The sequence below is a fragment of the Protopterus annectens genome, chromosome 7.part0 (genome assembly GCF_019279795.1).
Source record: "Protopterus annectens isolate FY-2018-M chromosome 7.part0, PAN1.0, whole genome shotgun sequence".
NCBI classification, from domain to species: domain Eukaryota; kingdom Metazoa; phylum Chordata; order Ceratodontiformes; family Protopteridae; genus Protopterus; species Protopterus annectens.
This window is the reverse complement of record NC_056739.1, coordinates 1,201,494,419-1,201,514,010: the sequence shown is the minus strand read 5'-3', so window position 1 is coordinate 1,201,514,010 and position 19,592 is coordinate 1,201,494,419. Positions and strand designations below refer to the sequence as shown.

Sequence of the window (19,592 nt, the reverse complement as noted above, 5' to 3'; positions counted from 1 at the left end):
TGACGTTCAGACAAATAGTGATGAAACCATGTGATTGCTGATTGGGAGAGATTACTGGTAGATAATTCATAGAGTAGTTTTTCATGTGAAACTGTGTCAAAAGCTTCTGAAATATCGAGGAAAATGGATGATACAAGTTTGCCACTGTTTCTGTGCTGGTTGATAGAATTTGCAAAGCTTAGGAGAGCGGTTTTGGTGCTGTCCTTGGGTCTAAAACCATGTTGGGTGCTGGAGAGAATGTTATGGTGTAGCAAATAGGTCAACAGTTGCTAAATTGATGCATTTTTCAAGAATTTTGCTTACTGGGGGAGGATGGCAATTGGTCTGTAATTTGATAATTTTGTGGATGTGCCTCCTTTACGCAAGGGAATGATGTGGGTGATCTTCCAAAGTTTAGGGACATATTGTTCAGAGATGAACAGTTAATGAGTAGGGAGACTGGATATGAGAGAGAATCTGCTGCTAATTTTAGAAATTCATTGGGCAGTTGATCTACTGCAAGCGTTGTGGGTTTTAGTTGACCAAGGATTTTTTTTTATGTCGCTGGTCTGTACAGGCTGAAATTAGAAAGTGGCTGACTGAGAGGCAGAAATCTTGGGAATAGTTAGTGGAGTGTTTTTGCTGTTGTTTATTCGGGACTGTATGGAGTTTATGAAGTGTGAGTTAAATTGGGCTGCTGCACTCTCGGTGGGGATGGGGAAGCTGGGGGAGTGTGTGGTGGTCTGACCTGGATTTAGGAGTTGTTTTATACTGGCCCTGAATTTCTGAGAGTGATTTTGATGCTTTTGTTGGATTAACATATAATAAGATTTTTTGTTATTCTGGGTATATTTTTAGCTACGTTTCTTAGTTGGCGATAGCTTTGGAGGAAAGTTTCGGTTTTAGATGTTTGATAGTTTAACCAGGCTCTATCTCTGTTTCATTATTTATAGAGTCTTTGGTTAATCATTGATTTGGTTTAGCTTTGATACGCATTTTTCTATGAGGGGCCAGAGAGATGAGAGTGTGTAGGAATACATTATTAAAATACTGGACAGCATCATCTAACTGAAGGTATTTTAGGGACCAGGTTACGGTCGCAGTAGACTAAGAAAAAAACAATCAGTTAGTGTGCACGCAAGTATTTGCTGAAAGTTATTTTAGCTATCTTTGTAACATACAGCAAAAAAGTAAGCAGAGATGGTGAAAAGGTGATTGCTTATGGGCGAGAGGGAATCAATACAGTGACCAGAAGTCTGAGCACTGGTGGGGTAAGACAGCTGCTAACCAGTGCCAAAAGAGGAATTGAGAAAGGACAGAGAGACATAAGGAGTTAAGTTAGGTGGTGTTCTTACAGCCATTACACTTACTGAGAAATGGCAGGTCTATTTGAGGGCAAAACTTACATTAATGTTAAAAACAAGTTTGCAGTGTCACTTTAGCTGCTTTGTTTAGGCATATTTGGAGTCACACTAGGGATGGTAGTGTTCCGTACTGCATCAATGGCCTGGGGATACTACATTAATGATAAAAACAGGTTTGCAGTGTCACTTTAGCTGCTTTGTGTAGGCATATGTGGAGTCACACTGGGGATGGTAGTGTTCCGTACTGCATCAGAGGCCTGGGGATACTACCTTAGTGTCTATTTTCAGTCAATCCAAGCAAGTATTATAGCACTCTTTAATGCCGTGGCTCTAACACATCACCAGGGGAAAAAATGCATGAAACAGGATAGCAGAATAGTTAAAGATAAAGTTTGTTATTGCATCTGTAGTTACAGGCAATGCAGTGGTATTAGTTATGTGACCTTATTATTTGTATTTTTATACTGTACTTTTACAAATAAATTTATTTTGTTAATTGTTTTTCCTCAAAATCTGAATCAGTCTTTTACCACATTGCAAGGCTCAGCAGAAGCAAAAACCCTGAGATAAACAAACTTTGATTTGGTAAAAAAAAGTGTGTATCCACTCATAAGTTGGCTTTCTGCTAATATTTAAACTATTTTGTTGCTGAACTTAATTCCTAGTGTTTTGGGTACAAACAGGAAATTTTGCTAAGGTGGAATCATGTCTCTACCACCAGAATTTGTGCCTAAATCTTTCTGTCAATTGTACCACTTCTGAAGAGTAGCAGACACCGCTATTTATACCAGTAATCAATATTTATGCATTTGTTTTCATGTTTATATTTTACTGTGATTATCTGAGAACCATGTAAGTCAGATTCATATTTTTTCCTTACTTGTGCACAGTTAATTGTTATGATGTACCCTATAGTTCTGACAGCCTGAAAATGCCATCTTGGCATTCTACGCCTGTAGCTTTGCTATGCTGCATGTGCTTTTCTGCATTACCGCTGCCTCATGGCAAGAGTTTCATTTCATTTCATTTATATTCTTCATTTGCTACCACTCTCACAGGTACCAACACTACCACCTAACTGCCAGATTTTTCAATGATAAGCCCCTTACATTTTTGCAAGTTGGTTCTATGAGCTCTGTTTCAGACCTATTTCAAACTGCAGTTTTGCAAGATGGCCTTTGTGCATAATAAATATATATATATATATATATATATATATATATATATATATATATATATATATATATATATATATTTATATGTATGTAATATGTGTGTGTGTGTTTATATATATATATATATATATATATATATATATATATATATATAAAGTTCACAAGATTCCCAGCACTCGCTAAATAAATTCCACAGTCAGCATGAAGTAAAAAGTGATTTATTGGACAACCACAGCCCAACAACACAAACCGGTGGCCGGTTTCGCTCACAGCGTCCTCAGTGTGCCTTCTATATATATATATATATATATATATATATATATATATGTGTGTGTGTGTGTGTGTGTGTGTGTGTATATGTAGGTTTACTATCATAATCTTGAAGCAGACTCAGTCGAATGACCGTATCATCGACCCATGTCCACGAAAACTGACAGTGTTGAATTCCAGTAATGTCCAATTACAAATTTAATGCGATTTTGGGACAAGCATTAGCATGGGTCAAGATAGGGGGGAGATTTGTACTTTGACAATATCGGAGGTTGACATTGTCACCGTTTAACCTCCGGACACACACACACACACACACACACACACACACACACACACATACATCTCTGACTCTGAATCTGCACAGCACCCCCATTTCTAAATTAGTCAAAGTCAATTGACTTTATCCTCATAAATCTACAAAACACAAATTGCTTTTAATTTTAGGCTAGTCAAAAGTGAAGAGAAGTAGACTCCAAGAAGTTTCACTAATGACATATAATACAAACAAGACAGAAATCAATTTAAAGTCACTGCCACTTTTTGAATTATCTAGGTAGTACTAAAAGACTTTCCCTTATATCTGGATGTTTGCTATTGCAGGCCTTGTCCATAAGGGAGGCACTTACACAGACCCCAATAATTACAGACTGATCAGCTTTACAAGCATATCGTACAAGGTGATGCAAAGGTCCATAATGAAACTTATTCAGATGCAGGAAACATCCTTCTCCATGATCTAACACAGTTTTTCATAGACAGATTTTTTTATGCTTAACCATAAATTTCTGTTTTTTTTTTTTTTTTTTTTTTTTTTGGTGGAGGGGAGTATGACTGCTGCCCAAGAGGAATATTTGTCTGTCCATACAGCTTGCATCAGTCTGACACTATATCCATGGCATAATCATGTATAGATGCTGGGATCTTAATGTAAATGGAGTTTCTTTAGGCTTGCAAAAACCTATGTGGTTACAAACAACAAATATCCTCACCACTGAGTCACCAGTGGAATTCCTCAAGGCTCTACCCTGGAGACAATCCTTTTTGTCTTTTTTCCTCAGCTATCAAAACTGATTCTTTTGTCTGTGTCACTGAATATGTAGATGTCTGCAACATTGTCTTTAACCCTGATTATACCACCTACTTAAAAAGAGCACTTAACATTGCACATGACTGGTGCAGTAAAAATTACATAACCGTTAATGCCAAAAATGTAACATTCCGACACCGGGCAAAAAAAAGAAGCAGTTCTATAAACTATTGATCAGCAACAGCAACAAGTTTACAAAATAGTAAAACAAAGTATGGAATTCATGTAGATGATAACCTTTTGTTTAGCTACTAACATCTGTAAAACTTACAAAGTTACCTAGCTGAGCCTCTCTGGGGTTAAGAGCAATGCCAGAAAAGGAACTCTCTGCCTTTATATGGCTCTTGTAAGACCAGATATAGAATACTGTACCTAGCTCTGTAGTCTAGTCACAGGACATCTGGTGTGATTGGAAAAAGTGCAGAAAGGGCTTCAGGACTTGCCTTGTAATAAAAGACTGTAGTAACTCTATTTGGAATCCTTTGCTTAGACCCTCCCCCAAATAAACACTAGAAGGCACTGGGCCTCAATAAAAATTGATATCAACCACATTGTAAAATGTGGCACCTTCAGTACTCAATGATTTCCATACCTGTGGAAGCTGAAATGGTTGCAATCAGAAAATGCATGAGAGAAAGAGAAACAGAGAATCATAAATGTGTTAAATTTCTGAACTGATGAATAGATTTCCAGGAAGGCTGAAACAGGACTGAGAAGCAGGGTGAACTGTATTGCACAAGATAAAGGGGTAGAAAACTTTTAGTTTGGAAGCTGAAGGACAAGAATCAGGTAAGCAAGACTAAAGCTATGAAGAGATGATGGCTAAGAGTTTGTAGTGCAGAAGCTGCAGGTGAAGTGTTTTTACAGTGCTGACAGAGGCTGCATTAAACAAGATCAGGTGTGCAAGGGGCTGAAGTGGATGGTATAAGGCATTAAGAAGAGCAAGATAAGGTTAATAAGTAAGGTAATAGGAGAAGGTGCAGTAAGGAATGCAATTAAATGTCATGAATGAGGAAAGACAGCAGAACCAGATGGAAAATTTAAATAAATTGCTAGGGATCAGTGCTAGCAGAAGACTTGCCAGTGATCTTTTTGTGCAATGGAGGGCAAGGGGGCTCCCACAGACTATGAAGGAGGTTAGTTGTCCTGTCAAAAGAGAAAATGTGCAAGGAGCAACTGATAAACTATAGTTCTAGATCCCTTATTAATCTTAAGCTTAACATTTTTGTGAGGATGTTGGCAGCCTAGCTAGAAAAGGTACTGTCACAGCTTGTGAAGGGTTCATAATATGGGTCTGTAAAATGGCAAACCTCTGTGGCACATTGAGGGAGGGGCACTTGTTTGTTTTTTAACTTGGGCAGAAGCTGTACAGAACCTTACTGTAAGGTAGTATTTTCAATATTAAGAAGGCTTTCAGTTTGGATAGGCTGAATAGAACCATACTGGGAGGTAGTTCTTTCAATATTAAGGTTTTCAGTCTGGGTGTAGGGATTATGTTCCATGTTCTGGAGATCAGTAATCTATGGCAGGTAATTGCAGGCAGGTTAAGCTGATGCAGGTCTAAAGTTCACATGAATGCAGTGGTGAATAATATGGTAAGATAGAAAAATGGCTTATGGCAAGGGTGCTGATGGTTAGCAGTGTTATATCTGCAGCTGATAAAATTCTTAGCAAAGATAGTATTTAAAGAGTTCAAGGCAAGGGGGAGTGTGGGTGAAATGTAGCTTGCATCTGTTTGTAGATGATTTTGTGGTGCCTGGTTATGGGTGTGCGCAGGTAGCTTCCAATCATTTTAAGGGCTTTTCTAGAGACTGCATTGGAATCCAGGTTGGAGATTCCCCTCCAGAAAAAAGTGATAGTTGTAATGGGGAGGTCAGATGGTGAAGGACTGGTTCTTCTGGTTATGAAAGATATTGCCTATAGTGAGGTCTAATGAGAACAGGTAGGTCCTATAAAAGGAAATATTTCCATGGGATTTCATTGAGTCTTTTTACAGAAACTTAAACAAATTGTGGAGATGATTTGAACATTTCTAAAGTAATTTCAGTGAAAGCCCAATGGTTGTAGTAAATGGTCTCATACAATGTTGCTATCAACTTTAACTAACATACCACTGGTCTTTTTCTTTGTGAAATGCTTAGCCTGTGTCATCTGATTTTTGAGTTCTTGCATGATGTCTGACACACTTGTGTAAGTCCTTTCTCCAACAGTAGGATTCTTGGTTCCAGATACCCTTGCTTTAGTTGCATTTTCATTAAAATTAAACAAAAATAAACTGCCCCTTGTTTATGTTTCATTGTTTAACCATTACATCTAGAGAACACAGTATGCTGCATTTATTTCCAACTTGTTCAATACTTCTGGCTTTGGCACTCAATTGCTGGAAGTCCATTAGTTGCCCCAATCCATATTTTCCAACATGGGCAAGTCAGCAAACCTGCCTCATTCCCCTTCCTGATTTCCCTCTCTTGGAAGCACCTTGTTCACTACCACCCTTATACCGGAGTATGTATAAAGGTCCTTTACTCCATTTATCCATCTCTCCAGAAATTAATTTCCTGTATAATTCCATAACTAGAACCTATCTCTCTGTATCAGAAGACTTTATATTCATCATAACTGTTCTACTGCATTCTGTCTGCCTACAGTCCGTTCAACATGTGCTGATATTATTTTAATGGTCCATTGATATCCTACCTTAAACAAAACTAATCTGATTGCATTTTAAAAAGGTGTGTCTTTTAGTACATTTTATATGTAAGTACCTTTGATAATACTGCTTGAGTTTCTGCTCCTTAAATGTTTATTTTAATATAAAAATAATATTTCCATATTAAGCTTTCAATTACCCCCTCCTGCCTTTTTGTTAATGTACTATCAAAATATTCCTATCAGTCGACTTTCAAGATGGTTGCACACTGATCAGCAGCTTAACTTCAGGGCTGCCAGTGTGAAAATAGAAACTCAGAAAAAAGGAGTGCCATTGAAACTGTTTTGGGGATAAAATTCAGTTACTGGCTAGTAAGTACATTGCCTGGAGACCAACAAAGAAGAAATTCAGAGAACCTAAAAGAAAATCTGGGAAGGATTCTACAGCTGTTAATCAAAAACAACGCAAGCTTTAGCTTTGATTCAACAGATGGCTCCCATTAATTTAAAAGGAAAAAAATAAAATGTAGTCAGATGTATTTAAAATAAATGAAACATGGATGAAATATATCAACTCAAATAAAAGGCTGGAAAAATAGAAGAATTTCTAATTAGCTATTCAGATAAACTGATAAAACTGCAAATATCAGTGGCTGAAATGAATAAAAAGATGGCTGAGTATGAGGCTTCTCAGGAAGAGCTGTTTCAAAAAATAGTAGCCTTAGAAGACAGAGCACATAGAGAACACCTGAGATTTTCTGCTATACCAGAAAAACTAGAAGGAACACATTGTAATCATTTTATGAAAGCACAAACAAAGCAACTAGACTGCTGTTCCGCAGCAGGATTTCTTAACTGAAAAGGCGTATTGAGTGTATGCTCCAAACGTGCCCAAGGGAAAGCAGCCAAGACTTATATCAGTAAAGATGCAATCATACCAACAGAAAGGGTTGATCCTGCCAAAGCTGTGGCAGAAGGGACAAGTGTTAAAAACTGGAGACAAAAGAGTATTTTGGAAAATTATTACTCACTGTGCACAAGGCAGAAGAGAATCACATTTATCCCAGCAGTCAGGGAATGTTGAGAGGCAGGTGTTAGATTCAAGCTGCTATATCCAGCTGTCTCCAGAGAATATTTTCCTGGAGGATAAAAGTCATTGTTTGATACAGAACAGGCTAAGGAAGAAATAAAAAAGTTCATCCAATAAAAAGTGAGTCAGCAACATAAGAGGAATCTGTTTCTTAGTCTTCTGACAGTAAAGTTCATAGAGAGACTTTGCCATTGAAACCTTTTCGAAAGTTCCAAAGGAAAATTCTGGAGAGACAAAAAAGTACAGGAGCTGACTAGAAGAATCAGGACAATGGACTTGAACAACAGTCTGGTGTTGGAAGATTTAGATGAACAGGAAGAAGACTAGCGACACTGAAAGTAGTGAATAAATAGGTAACTGTAACGCATAAATCACATTAGCAAAATATCACTTTATAAGAAAAAGTGGCTGAAGAAGGCAGCACTTTTGTCGACTCTGTTAAACTTGTCGGTTGACTGTAAAGTATATACCCCCAGTTTATGTATTTAATGTTTAAAAATATACTAAAAGGGGAAAAAGATTAACTGTAAATACATTTTTGTTCTTGTTAGTATTTGTATAAAACAATTCATAATATAAACTGTATGTTATGTATAGTAAAGCAGTTTTGTATAGTGTATAGTCAGGAGCATTTTAAATGCAGGGGAATCTTTTCAGTGATTGTTGTATGTGCTAAAGAAATTAACAATGTTTAGTTGTAAGAATTATATGCCTTGCAGTATAACAACAGGAAAAAAAGGATAAATTCTTGTAAAATTTGATAGAGTTTCAAATGGAGCTGTCAAGAAACGTCTGTATAAAGTATTAATCTGCCAAACAGTATTGGGTACATGTAACACAAAAGCTGAAAACAGACATTTAAAAAAGATGCTATATAAAATAAGTAGGAATAATAACTTCTTATCCTAATGCTTACACTAGATCTATTATTTTGGAACAAAAATGGCCTCACAGGTATAGACAAAAAGATTAGCGTACTAAGTTATATAAAGAAATGCAAAGTACAAATAGCAATAATACAGGAGACTCATTTGGAAAGATATGAGCATGTGAATTTGTTAAAGAAAGGATTTCAAGATGGATATTCAGCAGAATGCAAGCGACAAAATAAAGGGAAGTACTTGTACTAATTGCTAGAGGAACTTCATTAGTGATAGAATATGAAAAAAGCTAGTTATGGTAGATTTGTGGAGGGGCTACTGGCAATGGAGGAGGATTACACTGGTACATTATTATATTCCACCTAAAACTGCTATTATAGAGCTTAAGAAAATTTGGGGAGAAATCAGCTTTCAGCTGGGAATATTACTTACAGTTGGGGACTGGAACTTGATTTGCAAAGGAAGTGTCTGGGAGATATAGAAGGGAAAATGTAACAAAAGAGGGCCAATTTCTGAAGGCATTTATGAAAAGATTTGGTACAGAAGATGTAAATTAGGCAGTAGGAGCTCTGAGAAAATTTGTATATTATTCTCTGGGTTTATATTAAATCGTTGGCCGCTTAGGTTGTCGAACACCTAAATGTCGACAAGTTAAAATCATGAACGGCAGTTTCCACACTGGGAAACAATGCCATTGACCAAAGTAAAAAAAAAATATTTTAAATAGAAATCAAGTGGGGGGCTTTGCCCCCACACCTCACCTAACTAACTATACCAACTCCAAGATCACTCTACATTGTAAACAGGGCAAAATCCATATAACTGCCAAATGACTTGTTTCCCTGTGTGAAAACTGCCATTTATGATTTTAAGTTCTCGATGTTTAGGTGCCAACATTTAGGCATTCGACAACCTAAGAGGGCGACAATATGATATAGACCCTCATTCCCCAAGGTACAATAACTGGGCTAGACAAGACAGAAATATTTCACAGGAACACATGCATTTAATTGAAAGCTTCAACACACATCCAAAAAACTATTTATGATCATACGCCAATAACAACTAGGATAATAATGTAGGGTAATGAAGTACATATAAGACACTGTCACTTCCCCAGTTACCTGCTAAACAGAGAGAAACTGAAGGAATGGGTACTGGAAATTATTCAAGAATTATTAGGGAAAATAGAAATTGCTTCAGAAGTTATAGCTAGTGAGTGGAATAAAATGAAAGTGGAGTTTAAAAATAGGGTAGAAATAAAAGAAAAACAAATACAGTTGAGAATTAATTAGAATTCTTTACATTTGCTGACAAAGGTTAAAGTATTGCAGAGTAAGGGGGTCTCACAGAACAATTGGCACAATTGCAGATAGCTAAAGAGAAATTAAGGGATTGTCTGAATAATATGCATGAGTTTAGGAAGATTGCTGTTAAGCAACTGCTTTTTATAATAACTCCAAAACACAAAAACTTTTGTCACAACTTCTTATGCAACAGAAATATAAAGGGTTGTTGTCATACATAGGGAACTTATAACAAGAAAATAACTAGAGATCCTGTAGAGGTATTAGAGACATTTTGGAAATTTTATGAAAACTTGTATAAAACAGAGAAGTAGGGAAATCAGGAAAAAGCACAACTGTAAATATTTTTGGAAGACTTAAATATGCCCAGGTTAGAGGTAGATGATGCTCAATAACTAACAGTTAAGATAGGAGGTGATGAGATAAAAACGATGTATAATCAATCTGCAGGAAAGTCGCCATCAGTAGCTGGTACTCCTGTAGAAGTTTGGAAGGTAGGAGGGAAAAGGTGCTAATGATCTGGAAGGTTTTATTTAACAGTATTTAAAAAGGAAGGGAAGCACCAACGTCCTAGAAGAAAACTTCTTGTGGCTGTAATACCTAAAGATGGTAAAGACCCATCAGACCCAGGTTCATATAGGCCTATTTCCATCTTAAATCATGATTACAGAGTGTTTATGTCTATAATAACCAAAAGAATGGCAAAGGTGTTGCCAAGCTGATAGATATATATCAATGTGGTTTTATGGAAGGCAGGCAAACATTGATACCAGTAGTAGAACAATGATGGTCCAGAGAGAAGCAGAATGTAAGAAAAATGCTGTTGTTGGTAGGTATTGATGCAGAGAAATCATTTGACAGAGTAAGATGGGATTTTATGAGAAGAATATTGGAAGCATTTTCATTCCCTGATATAATAATAAGGTTAACTAGGAGGGTATATTAGGGATCAGAGACAAAAATTAAAGTTGGAGGGTTCCTCTCTGACAAGTTGTGTCTGAACAGAGGAGCTAGGCAGGGGTGTCCTATTTCTCATTTATTTGCATTACATTTAGAGTCATTGGCAAAGAAAATAAGGGACTCTGAGAAATTCAAGGCAATAATTGACATGGTAATCAAGAAAAGTTGGCTTTATTTGCAGGCAATATTATTTTGCACCTAATAAAAGCATTGTGGAACCTTCTAAAATGGTTTCAAGTCGTTTCTGGATATAAAATTAGCAAAGACAAAACTAAGGCTATAGCTGTAAACTATGTATTCACACATGAATTGGTTCAGCAATACCCATAGTTATAGGGACATGATAAAATAAAGTATTTAGGAATATGGGTTTAAAACGCTTCTGTTATGGAAGCTAAGGATATGTGGAAAGAGACTAAACAAAATATAATAAAAAAGACTGAGAAACTGAAATATCTTGTTTTTTGATGTGGATAGCAAGATACAAGCTGTAGAAATGTTTTTAGTCCGTTTAGTTTTATATACAGGTCGGGTGTATTTTTGTCAACCAGAGGATAAGTTGTGGAAAGCAATTAATACAGAGTTGAGAGATTTTATCTGAGAGGGGAAAAGGCAAGGGTCAAGTTGGACAGGTTGATCCTCCAAAGTTAGTTTAGAATTACTTGATTTGAAGGGATATTTCAAAGCTACACAGTTGAGACCCGTGTATATATATATATATATATATATATATATATATATATATATATATAGTCGAAAGCTATAATTCAAAGTGGAAATGGATGGTGATGAAGCAGGGAAAAGAAGAAATAAGGAGAAAGTGAGGTTTTGGATGCAGATCCTTAGGGAGAATAACAACAGCAACTGTACAGAATATTATATTCACAAAGTAGCAGAAAGTATTCTACAAACTAAGCTAACAAAAGAAAGGAAAAAGCAATCCTACCAACAGGGACTATAAATAGGAATATGCAAAATAAATAAGAGGGGGGTAGAATTTGATGGCGAAAACTGGCATAAGAACCAAAATATTGGGAGCAAATAAATAGAGAGGAAAAAGTAGTAAAATAGAAGAGGTCAAGAAGTCATCTGCAACACAGGCTAGAAACTGGGATTGGTATCAGAGTTAGGTAAAGAGAAAGGGGTAGGGGAATCTTAAGTGAAAGACCTGCTCTGGTGGTGGGTTTTAGTCAAATCTAGGACAGAAGCTGCCACTAAAAAGGGATAATTGTTAGGGAAATAAAATATTGCATGATAACTATATGAATCAATCCAACGAGGTTAGAAAAAGATTGGGACGAGAGGCTGGAAAAGCAATTTAGAAGAGAACAATGGGAGGACAATATATATGGATTCCAAGTATGTAACAAAGTCTGGAAGGTTTATGATCTTTGCTTGAAAGTGTTTGCATAGGTGTTTTTATACCCAAGTAGACTTTAAGGAATTTTTCCTTAGGTAGTTAACAAATGTTGGAGGTGCAATATGGAAGAAAAATGTAACTGGGAACGTATTTTGGGAGTGTAGTAAGTTGGCAAATTTTAAAAATTCCCTACATAGTGCTTTCTCTGAAATATTGACTGAGCAAATGAATATAACTAAGGCCATGACTTTTTTGTGCTGGGATGCAGGATCTGAACTGCCTCAACATAATTAAGGCCTTATTAAGTTTAATTCTGTTGGCTGCCAAAAAAAAGCAATTACTAGAAAATGGAAGTCAAAGTACAAGCCAACTGTATTTGAAATATTAAATGTTATAAAATGTTATAAAAGAGATAAAAGAGCTGGAAAAATTATCTTTAAAAAAAGAGAAGAAACAAATTGCCTAGAAAAAATGAAAAACAATACATGCAGAATAATGTTTTGGAGGAGGAGTGAGGTTTAAGGGAAGGCAAGAATTGATCAATTTATGTAATGGTAATTTGATGGTAACTGTGTAAAAGAACATATATGTATAATGCTTGTAACTGTAAACATGTTAACATGGTTTGTTTTCTTTTATCTAAATGTATGTTTGCCTATGTCTTAAATGATTATTCAATAAAGGTGCTAATAAAAAACTAGTGACCCTTTGAAGATGAATAGTTGTTAAAATGTTTAAGACAAAAGCACTAACTTGTTTGAGTTTTTAGCATTTTGTGAAAGTACTTTATCTTCAGTGGAGTGGCTTGTGCTAAATTATATCTATATATCTGTATGTGTTCATATATATATATATATATATATATATATATATATATATATATATATATATATAAATTATATATATATATATATATATATATATATATATATATAAATGTGTGTGTGCGCGCACACACACACATTTGTATTAGAATATTATAACCTGCTGCATAGATGGTGTATTACTTCAAAATGTCCTTTCATTGATTTAATAGAATTTATTCATAAGCTTGACTTTCCTTTCTATCCACGAAAACAGAATATCAGTGGCCTCAAATTATCCTCTAACTCCTTGAAGACTGTCCTATTTTGATAAGGAGTTGACATAGTGTTGGGTATTGATTTGTTCTAGGAAGTTCATGCTGTAGCCACACAGCTTAATACTTCTCAAGTATGGACTTTTCGTCAGGACTGTGTCCAAGTGTCTCTGGATTCATAGTTTGAAAACTTAATACCATTGCAAATCTGAGGCTTTCTGTAAGCAAGAAGTGAAGAAAATATATATTTACAGTTCTGCATAAAATTATTTGCATCTCTTATTTTTTTTTTTATGTATTTGATGGATTATAAAGCATAACATATTGTTCCTGTATGCTTTTTTTAATTAGGGAATGTTTGAGCCACATCTGAAAAGCTTCTACATCAGGTCAACTGACCCAACTCAAATCAAAGTGCTGAAGGTAAATTACTTGTAAATCAGAGCTCTTTGTAGCTCTTACTTTATCTAGACCCCATCCATAATTAAATGGCTATCATAATAATTACAGACAGCCTAAATACAAATAAGTTACTTATTTAATTAATTACATTTTGAAAAGAGTAATCACTTACTTGGGGGGGGGGCAATGAAGGGGTAATAACTCTCAGTGTGGAGAGCTATGAAATAGTTAATGCAGACAAAACAAATGATTTCTTGTTCTTTTCCACAGCTTGAAGTACTGACCAATCTGGCAAATGAAACCAATATTTCTATCATACTGCGAGAGTTCCAGGTAAGACCAACCGTAATGTACTGCAAATTAATATTTTTGAAAGTACAGAGTATAAAGCCTTATAGTAACTGCCATTGGTTTATATATTCTTGGAACTGCATTAAAATATGTATTGCTAAGTGACTGCAATGCTAGTGGGCTGAACAAACAACTATACTTCTGAAACCTCTACCAGTGGCAATTTACAAGGCATTTCTTCCATAGCCAATATTTGAATGGATGTTGATCAAACTGGCATTCCTTTCTGAAAATAACTGAACAGTAATTCTATGTATCAGTCCTTTTTCTTATCCAAATGCAGTTTTGAAATGCATTGCAGCATGCCATGTAACTTGTATATGCAGAAAGTACAAGTATTCAGTGTAAGAGTAGATGACTGAATTGACCCTATCTTCTCAGTGTCTGGATAATACAGGCTACCCTACAGATGGTCTGCTGACTCTACCTCTTTTTCCATAACCATTAATGAAGTAGTCCAGCTCCTCTTGTCTTGTCTTAGATTGCCAGAATTGGAAACCAACCAATTAGTAAGTTCTAAATTATTAAGAAAAGATACAAATATCATAAGAAATCTGAAAAAGGGTTTTATCAACATCAGAACTTAAGCCATTCTCTACCACCTCCCCAGCTACAGCTAGAGAGGTATGCAGCAAAGTTAGCTCTCACCTGGGAAAGTAATACATTGGAATGGTTTGCAGTACCAAGCTCTGTTGACTGAATTCCAGTGAAAGCCACAGGTCAAGATTTATATTGCAACATTTTGCACCAATCATACTTTGTTTCATTGTCATTAAGAAGTCATTCCCATCTCCTAGATATGTAATACATGAGTAGAGAATAATTCTTTACTCCAACACAAAACTCTAACATTCAGACTAGTGGATGGAGTAACTGTCGGAATGGACATAGCAGTATGCATTGCTGCTGAAAGAGAAAATCCACCACCACCACCCCCTCTCCAAGAAGAAACTGAAAGAAAGGCCACACCATCTCTTTAAGATCAGTTTAGTTTTATTGTCACACAGTGACAGCTAGCTGTTCTTTAAATCTAAAGGAGCCGAGAACAGACCCTGAAACATTTAGTTTCATATTAGTGTTCTGATTTTTTTAGTAGTTTTTGAATAACTGTTCTGATTCATGTGTATTGAATGTTTATTTCTTCTGTATGTTGAATCACTAAACTCAAGTATTTTCATGTACTTTCTGTTTGTTAGTTGGCCCAGATTATGGCTAAAATGGGTTTTTGGACCACTGCACCTGCATGGTTAAAAAAATCTATTAACAAAAATACAATAGCAAAAATGGACTATTCAGCATTGTCAGGGCCAGAAATATACTGCTAGAATTAACTGGACTTTTTCTTTTTCATATTTGACAGAACTCTGAACCACAGGAATGGTGGGAATGCATGTGGTAGCATGTCTCTCTGGGACCTTGAAAGGGTGCTGTGTGTCCTTGTCAGAATCCTCGGCGTGGTCAGAATCTTAGGTTAGGTGATCATGTACTGTAGATACAGATACATTTCTATGTGGGTGCTTCCAAGCAAAGAACAAATCTTGAAAACCTAATGCCAGGAGGACTATAAATATTTATTTCACATTGATATACATTTTTATCTGCAGTGGAGATCTAATTCCCTAGAATGGCAAGACCTTCAGATCACACTCCAGAAAAAAATCAAAGGCATATGTTGTCTAGATGTTAACAGACTAAGAGGGGTAGAAAGGCCTTGAATAACTTCAGAAGCACAGTCAATGGAGGAGGCCAGGTGACAAGTGTGGTTCTTTGTGTCTATACAAGAGTTTACAGAAGCAGTGCTGGAAAGTGCTGGAAATCCTTCTCTTTGGCACCTGCAGCAGTGTATACGCTGAAGGGCATATGATCTAAGAGTACTAGAGGGGTTCTTACTGAAAAACTGCTACAGGACGCTTTTAGTTGAAACCGAGATCATGTCCTTTGTTGGCTCAGAAAGTCTGTGTTCCCCAAGTCTCGCACCACTGAGTTAGAACTCAGGGGGGTGCTGTCAGTATTGTCATTTGTAGGGAATTCCATTTTGTCAAAGGGAATAATAATGCTTTTTTTTTGCATTTAGTGTTAGACCATGGCTTTGGCACCAATCATTTGTTTGTGTTAGTCCTTCTTGTAATATGTTGACATTGTTGGGGGAGTCAATGATTGCTTCCAGTTTTCAATCACCAGCGAATTTGGTGAGCCAAAGGCAGTCTACTTTGGCCTGGACTTCTGAGAAATAGATGCCAAACACTAAGGGTCGCAGCACAGACCCCTGTGGTTCTCCACAAGTGATGGGTCTACTAATGGAGGTGGAGTCACCAATTTTGACAGAGTGTGTTCTGTCACTGAACCAATTGGCTAGCCATCTAGTAATGTAAGGTTTAATCCCTGTCTGGGAGAGTTTCTCAATGATGCCAGAGTGGTGAAGTGCGTCAAAAGCCTTGGCAAGGTTGAGATAAGCTGTGTGCACCGTCTTACCTTCGTCCATGGCTTTGGTGACATTCTCAAATAAGTCTAATAAGCATAGTCTACCCTTAACGAAGCCAAACTGGGTTGAGGCCAGTGTTTGGAGGTTGCTTATGTCCTTATTGATAAGGTCCATGATAATTATTTCCATGGCCTTGCAGATAAGGCTGTTTAGACTTATGGGTCTGTAGTTCCCAGGGTCAGTTGATGGCCCCCCTTTGTGCAGGGGGATTACTGTTGCTGTTCTCCATTCTGCAGGAACATAGCCAGTTCTCAAGCTATGATTAAAGAGAATGCCAAGTGAGTCCACTAGGTCTTGTTTTAGATTGCTTAGTAAACTACCTGGGATATTATTTGGTCCTATTGAGGCCGTAATTTTGGCCTTGGTGAGTGCAGAGATGATCTGTTCTCCAAAAATACTAGGCAGAGGGCTAGTACAAGCTATGCTTTAGGTTATGGTAGATGAGGAGAGGGGGGTGAAGTTTGCTATGAATCTGTCAGCAGATTAGCGATATCTTCCAGTGTAGCATGAGTGATCCCATCAACAGCCAGTTTGGCACATAACTGAGCATTCCCTTTTAGACGTCAGATGTAGTTAAAGAATGCCTTATGATTACCCTTGGCTAGGGATGCAATTTTAGTTTTGTAATTTGCTTTAGAAGACTTTACAAGATTTCTGATTTTCCTATTTATGCTTAGTAGGGAACTCTTCCTCTGCAGAGTGATATCTCTTTTGCTTTTAGACAACAGTTTCTTCATGTTGTTATACAATCTGTTTATACCTGAAGTCCACCATGGTGGCTTACTTTATGGGAAGACCTGGTTTTGATCCGGTCTGGTACAGTAGATTTTATGCAGTAGCTTAATTGTTTCTACAGGGCATTTGTGTACACTTCTGCATAATGAAGATTGGTGTCTGCAATTGTGGGTGGTATGAAGCTTTTTATACCATCACTTAGTATGTTGTAGTTAGCTTTGGTGAAGGTTTTTATAATTTTTATTGTTGTGAGGGTGTCAGTTCCAGTAGTTACATCAAACAAGATTGATTTGTGGTCTGACCTAACCAGGGAGGGCATCACGCATGGGGAAGTATAGTGCCCCCCCCCCCATGTTGGTGAGTACTATGTCCAGAACAGTAGAGCCCCTGGTGGGGGCGCAGACAATCTGTTAAAGAGCAGTTGTCTTAACAAAGTCCAGGAACCTCTGGCCAATCATGCTTTTGCTCGTGTATGTCCCCCATTCTATGGAAGGATAGTTGAACTCTCCCATAACTAAGGTATTGGGCTGTATGACGAGGGATTCTAGTAAATTGAGGTAGGTGTTGTGCTTATCCCAGTTCATGGTGGGGGATCAATAACTAGCAATGATGGGATATGGTACTTTCCCTATAGTTAAATAGACATGGAGTAATTTGAGAGAGTCATGCTGTTTGACCAGTCTCAAACTGTATTTGGTTTTAATGAAGATGGATACACCTCCACCTCTGGTTCCTTCACACTCATTTTGAAGTTTGAACATGTGGAAGGCATTGTAGCCTTGCACGACCAGGGAGCTGTCAGTGGCTTTCAACCATGTCTCGTTAACTGCACAGAAGTCAGCATTATCCAAGGTGAGCAGTGCTTCCATGGAGTGCAGTTTCTTGTTTAAACTCCTAGCATTAAGCAGCGCGACCCTGAATTTGTCTTGATTAGATTTTGTTACGTTGGAAAATTTGTTGTTTTGGCATTGCCTAAAAAAGCATTATTGGGGAGGCAAGGGCCTTTGCCAGTATCCAGAAGCCTAGGGGGGACAGGTGCAGACCATCTGTTAAAAAGCAGTGAGGTCTTTCTTCCATATCTTCCCAGGCTGACAGATACTGGATCCCAGTGGACTGACACCAGGAGCTGAGCAAATTGTTGAAGTCAGTCATTTTTTGTTTATATTGTGGCAACATCCTTGGTGAAAGTAGGATACTGCTTAGGGCTAGGGACATACCTGCCTTGGACGTATAATCAGTGAGTTCCATCATGTCTGTCTACATATAGTCCAGAGATGTGCTTCTCAAGTCATTCACTCCAACATGGACTATGACAGAGTCATAACGTGACTTGTGTGGATGTGCAATTTGTCAGATCCTGGCACCTGATAGGCAGCTGACCATGACCTTCCCCTTGTCCATTCTGGTGAGGGGGGACATCTGTGTGTCTCACTATAGAGTTGCCTATGACCAAGACATGTGATGTGTTTTGCCATAGTGGCTTATTTGTTGAGACATGGATGTCTGTGCGTCAAAGGAAAAATAACTTCAAAATGATCAACACATGGCAGGTTCAGGTTAAGGCACTTTAATCTTGCAGCAAGGAGACAAAAACATGCTAATACAGAGTTTGTCTAACTAGAATCAGGAAGTGAAGCTATTCTTATACATTTCTTACAAGGTATTGCCTACTAAGTTGATGTAAAAAATCACAAGTTCTTTCAATATTATTTCACAGCAGCTGTTTGTCCATGATTTTCTGCTGACATATCAAGTTTACAAAAAAACTTCCTAAGAAAAACAACATAGCCTTGATGACCACTGGTCAGATACAACTTCTCATTATGCAATGTTACCATTCAATGTACTATGGCTAATTCGAGCACAAAGCAAGTATAGATTACAGTTCATTTCTTCAAGCAGTCTTTGTTTGATGTATCTCTTCTTTTCCGCAGCTGTGCATGTTCTCATAACACGAACAGGGCTGATTGTTCATATTCAATCACATTATAGAAAACAGTATTGTTCTATTCATTCACTATTCATTCATTTTCATGACGTAGCAGATAATCACCTGCTTCTCAGTACATTTCCAAAAGGCATAAACATGAATTTTGCTGTGCTAGCAAATACTAGGTCAGAGAGCATCTTGCAATTTCAGAAAGCATACTGCAGTTTGAAAAAGCATCTTATAATTTCATACAGAATTAAGCTGTACATAAAATAGAATGAAATGTGTTAACCCTTTTAGCTTCTAATAAGCACTAAACATATACATTAATACATATTCTTCTAACACTGTGTTGATATGTGTATTAGTTTCTTTATGCTTAGTGGTGAGTGTGGATGGTGTGTGTTTGGGAGGTCTCTGTTCTTTTGGTAGGCTTTTAGTGAGTAATTCCACGTATGTGGGTTTATATGGTGTGACCTTATTTTGTGT

At 37.0% G+C, this 19,592-nt stretch overlaps 1 protein-coding gene across 4 annotated transcripts in view; it reads left to right on the top strand.

The window, feature by feature from the left end:
- AP3B2 (adaptor related protein complex 3 subunit beta 2) overlaps positions 1–19,592 on the top strand; it is a 905,004-nt gene that overhangs the window by 529,473 nt on the left and 355,939 nt on the right. For all 4 annotated transcript variants that reach the window (XM_044077817.1, XM_044077816.1, XM_044077814.1 and 1 more), the window contains exons 11-12: positions 13,555–13,626; positions 13,876–13,938. In XM_044077817.1, coding sequence (XP_043933752.1) covers positions 13,555–13,626; positions 13,876–13,938 — 135 coding nt within the window. The remainder of the gene's footprint in view (positions 1–13,554; positions 13,627–13,875; positions 13,939–19,592) is intronic.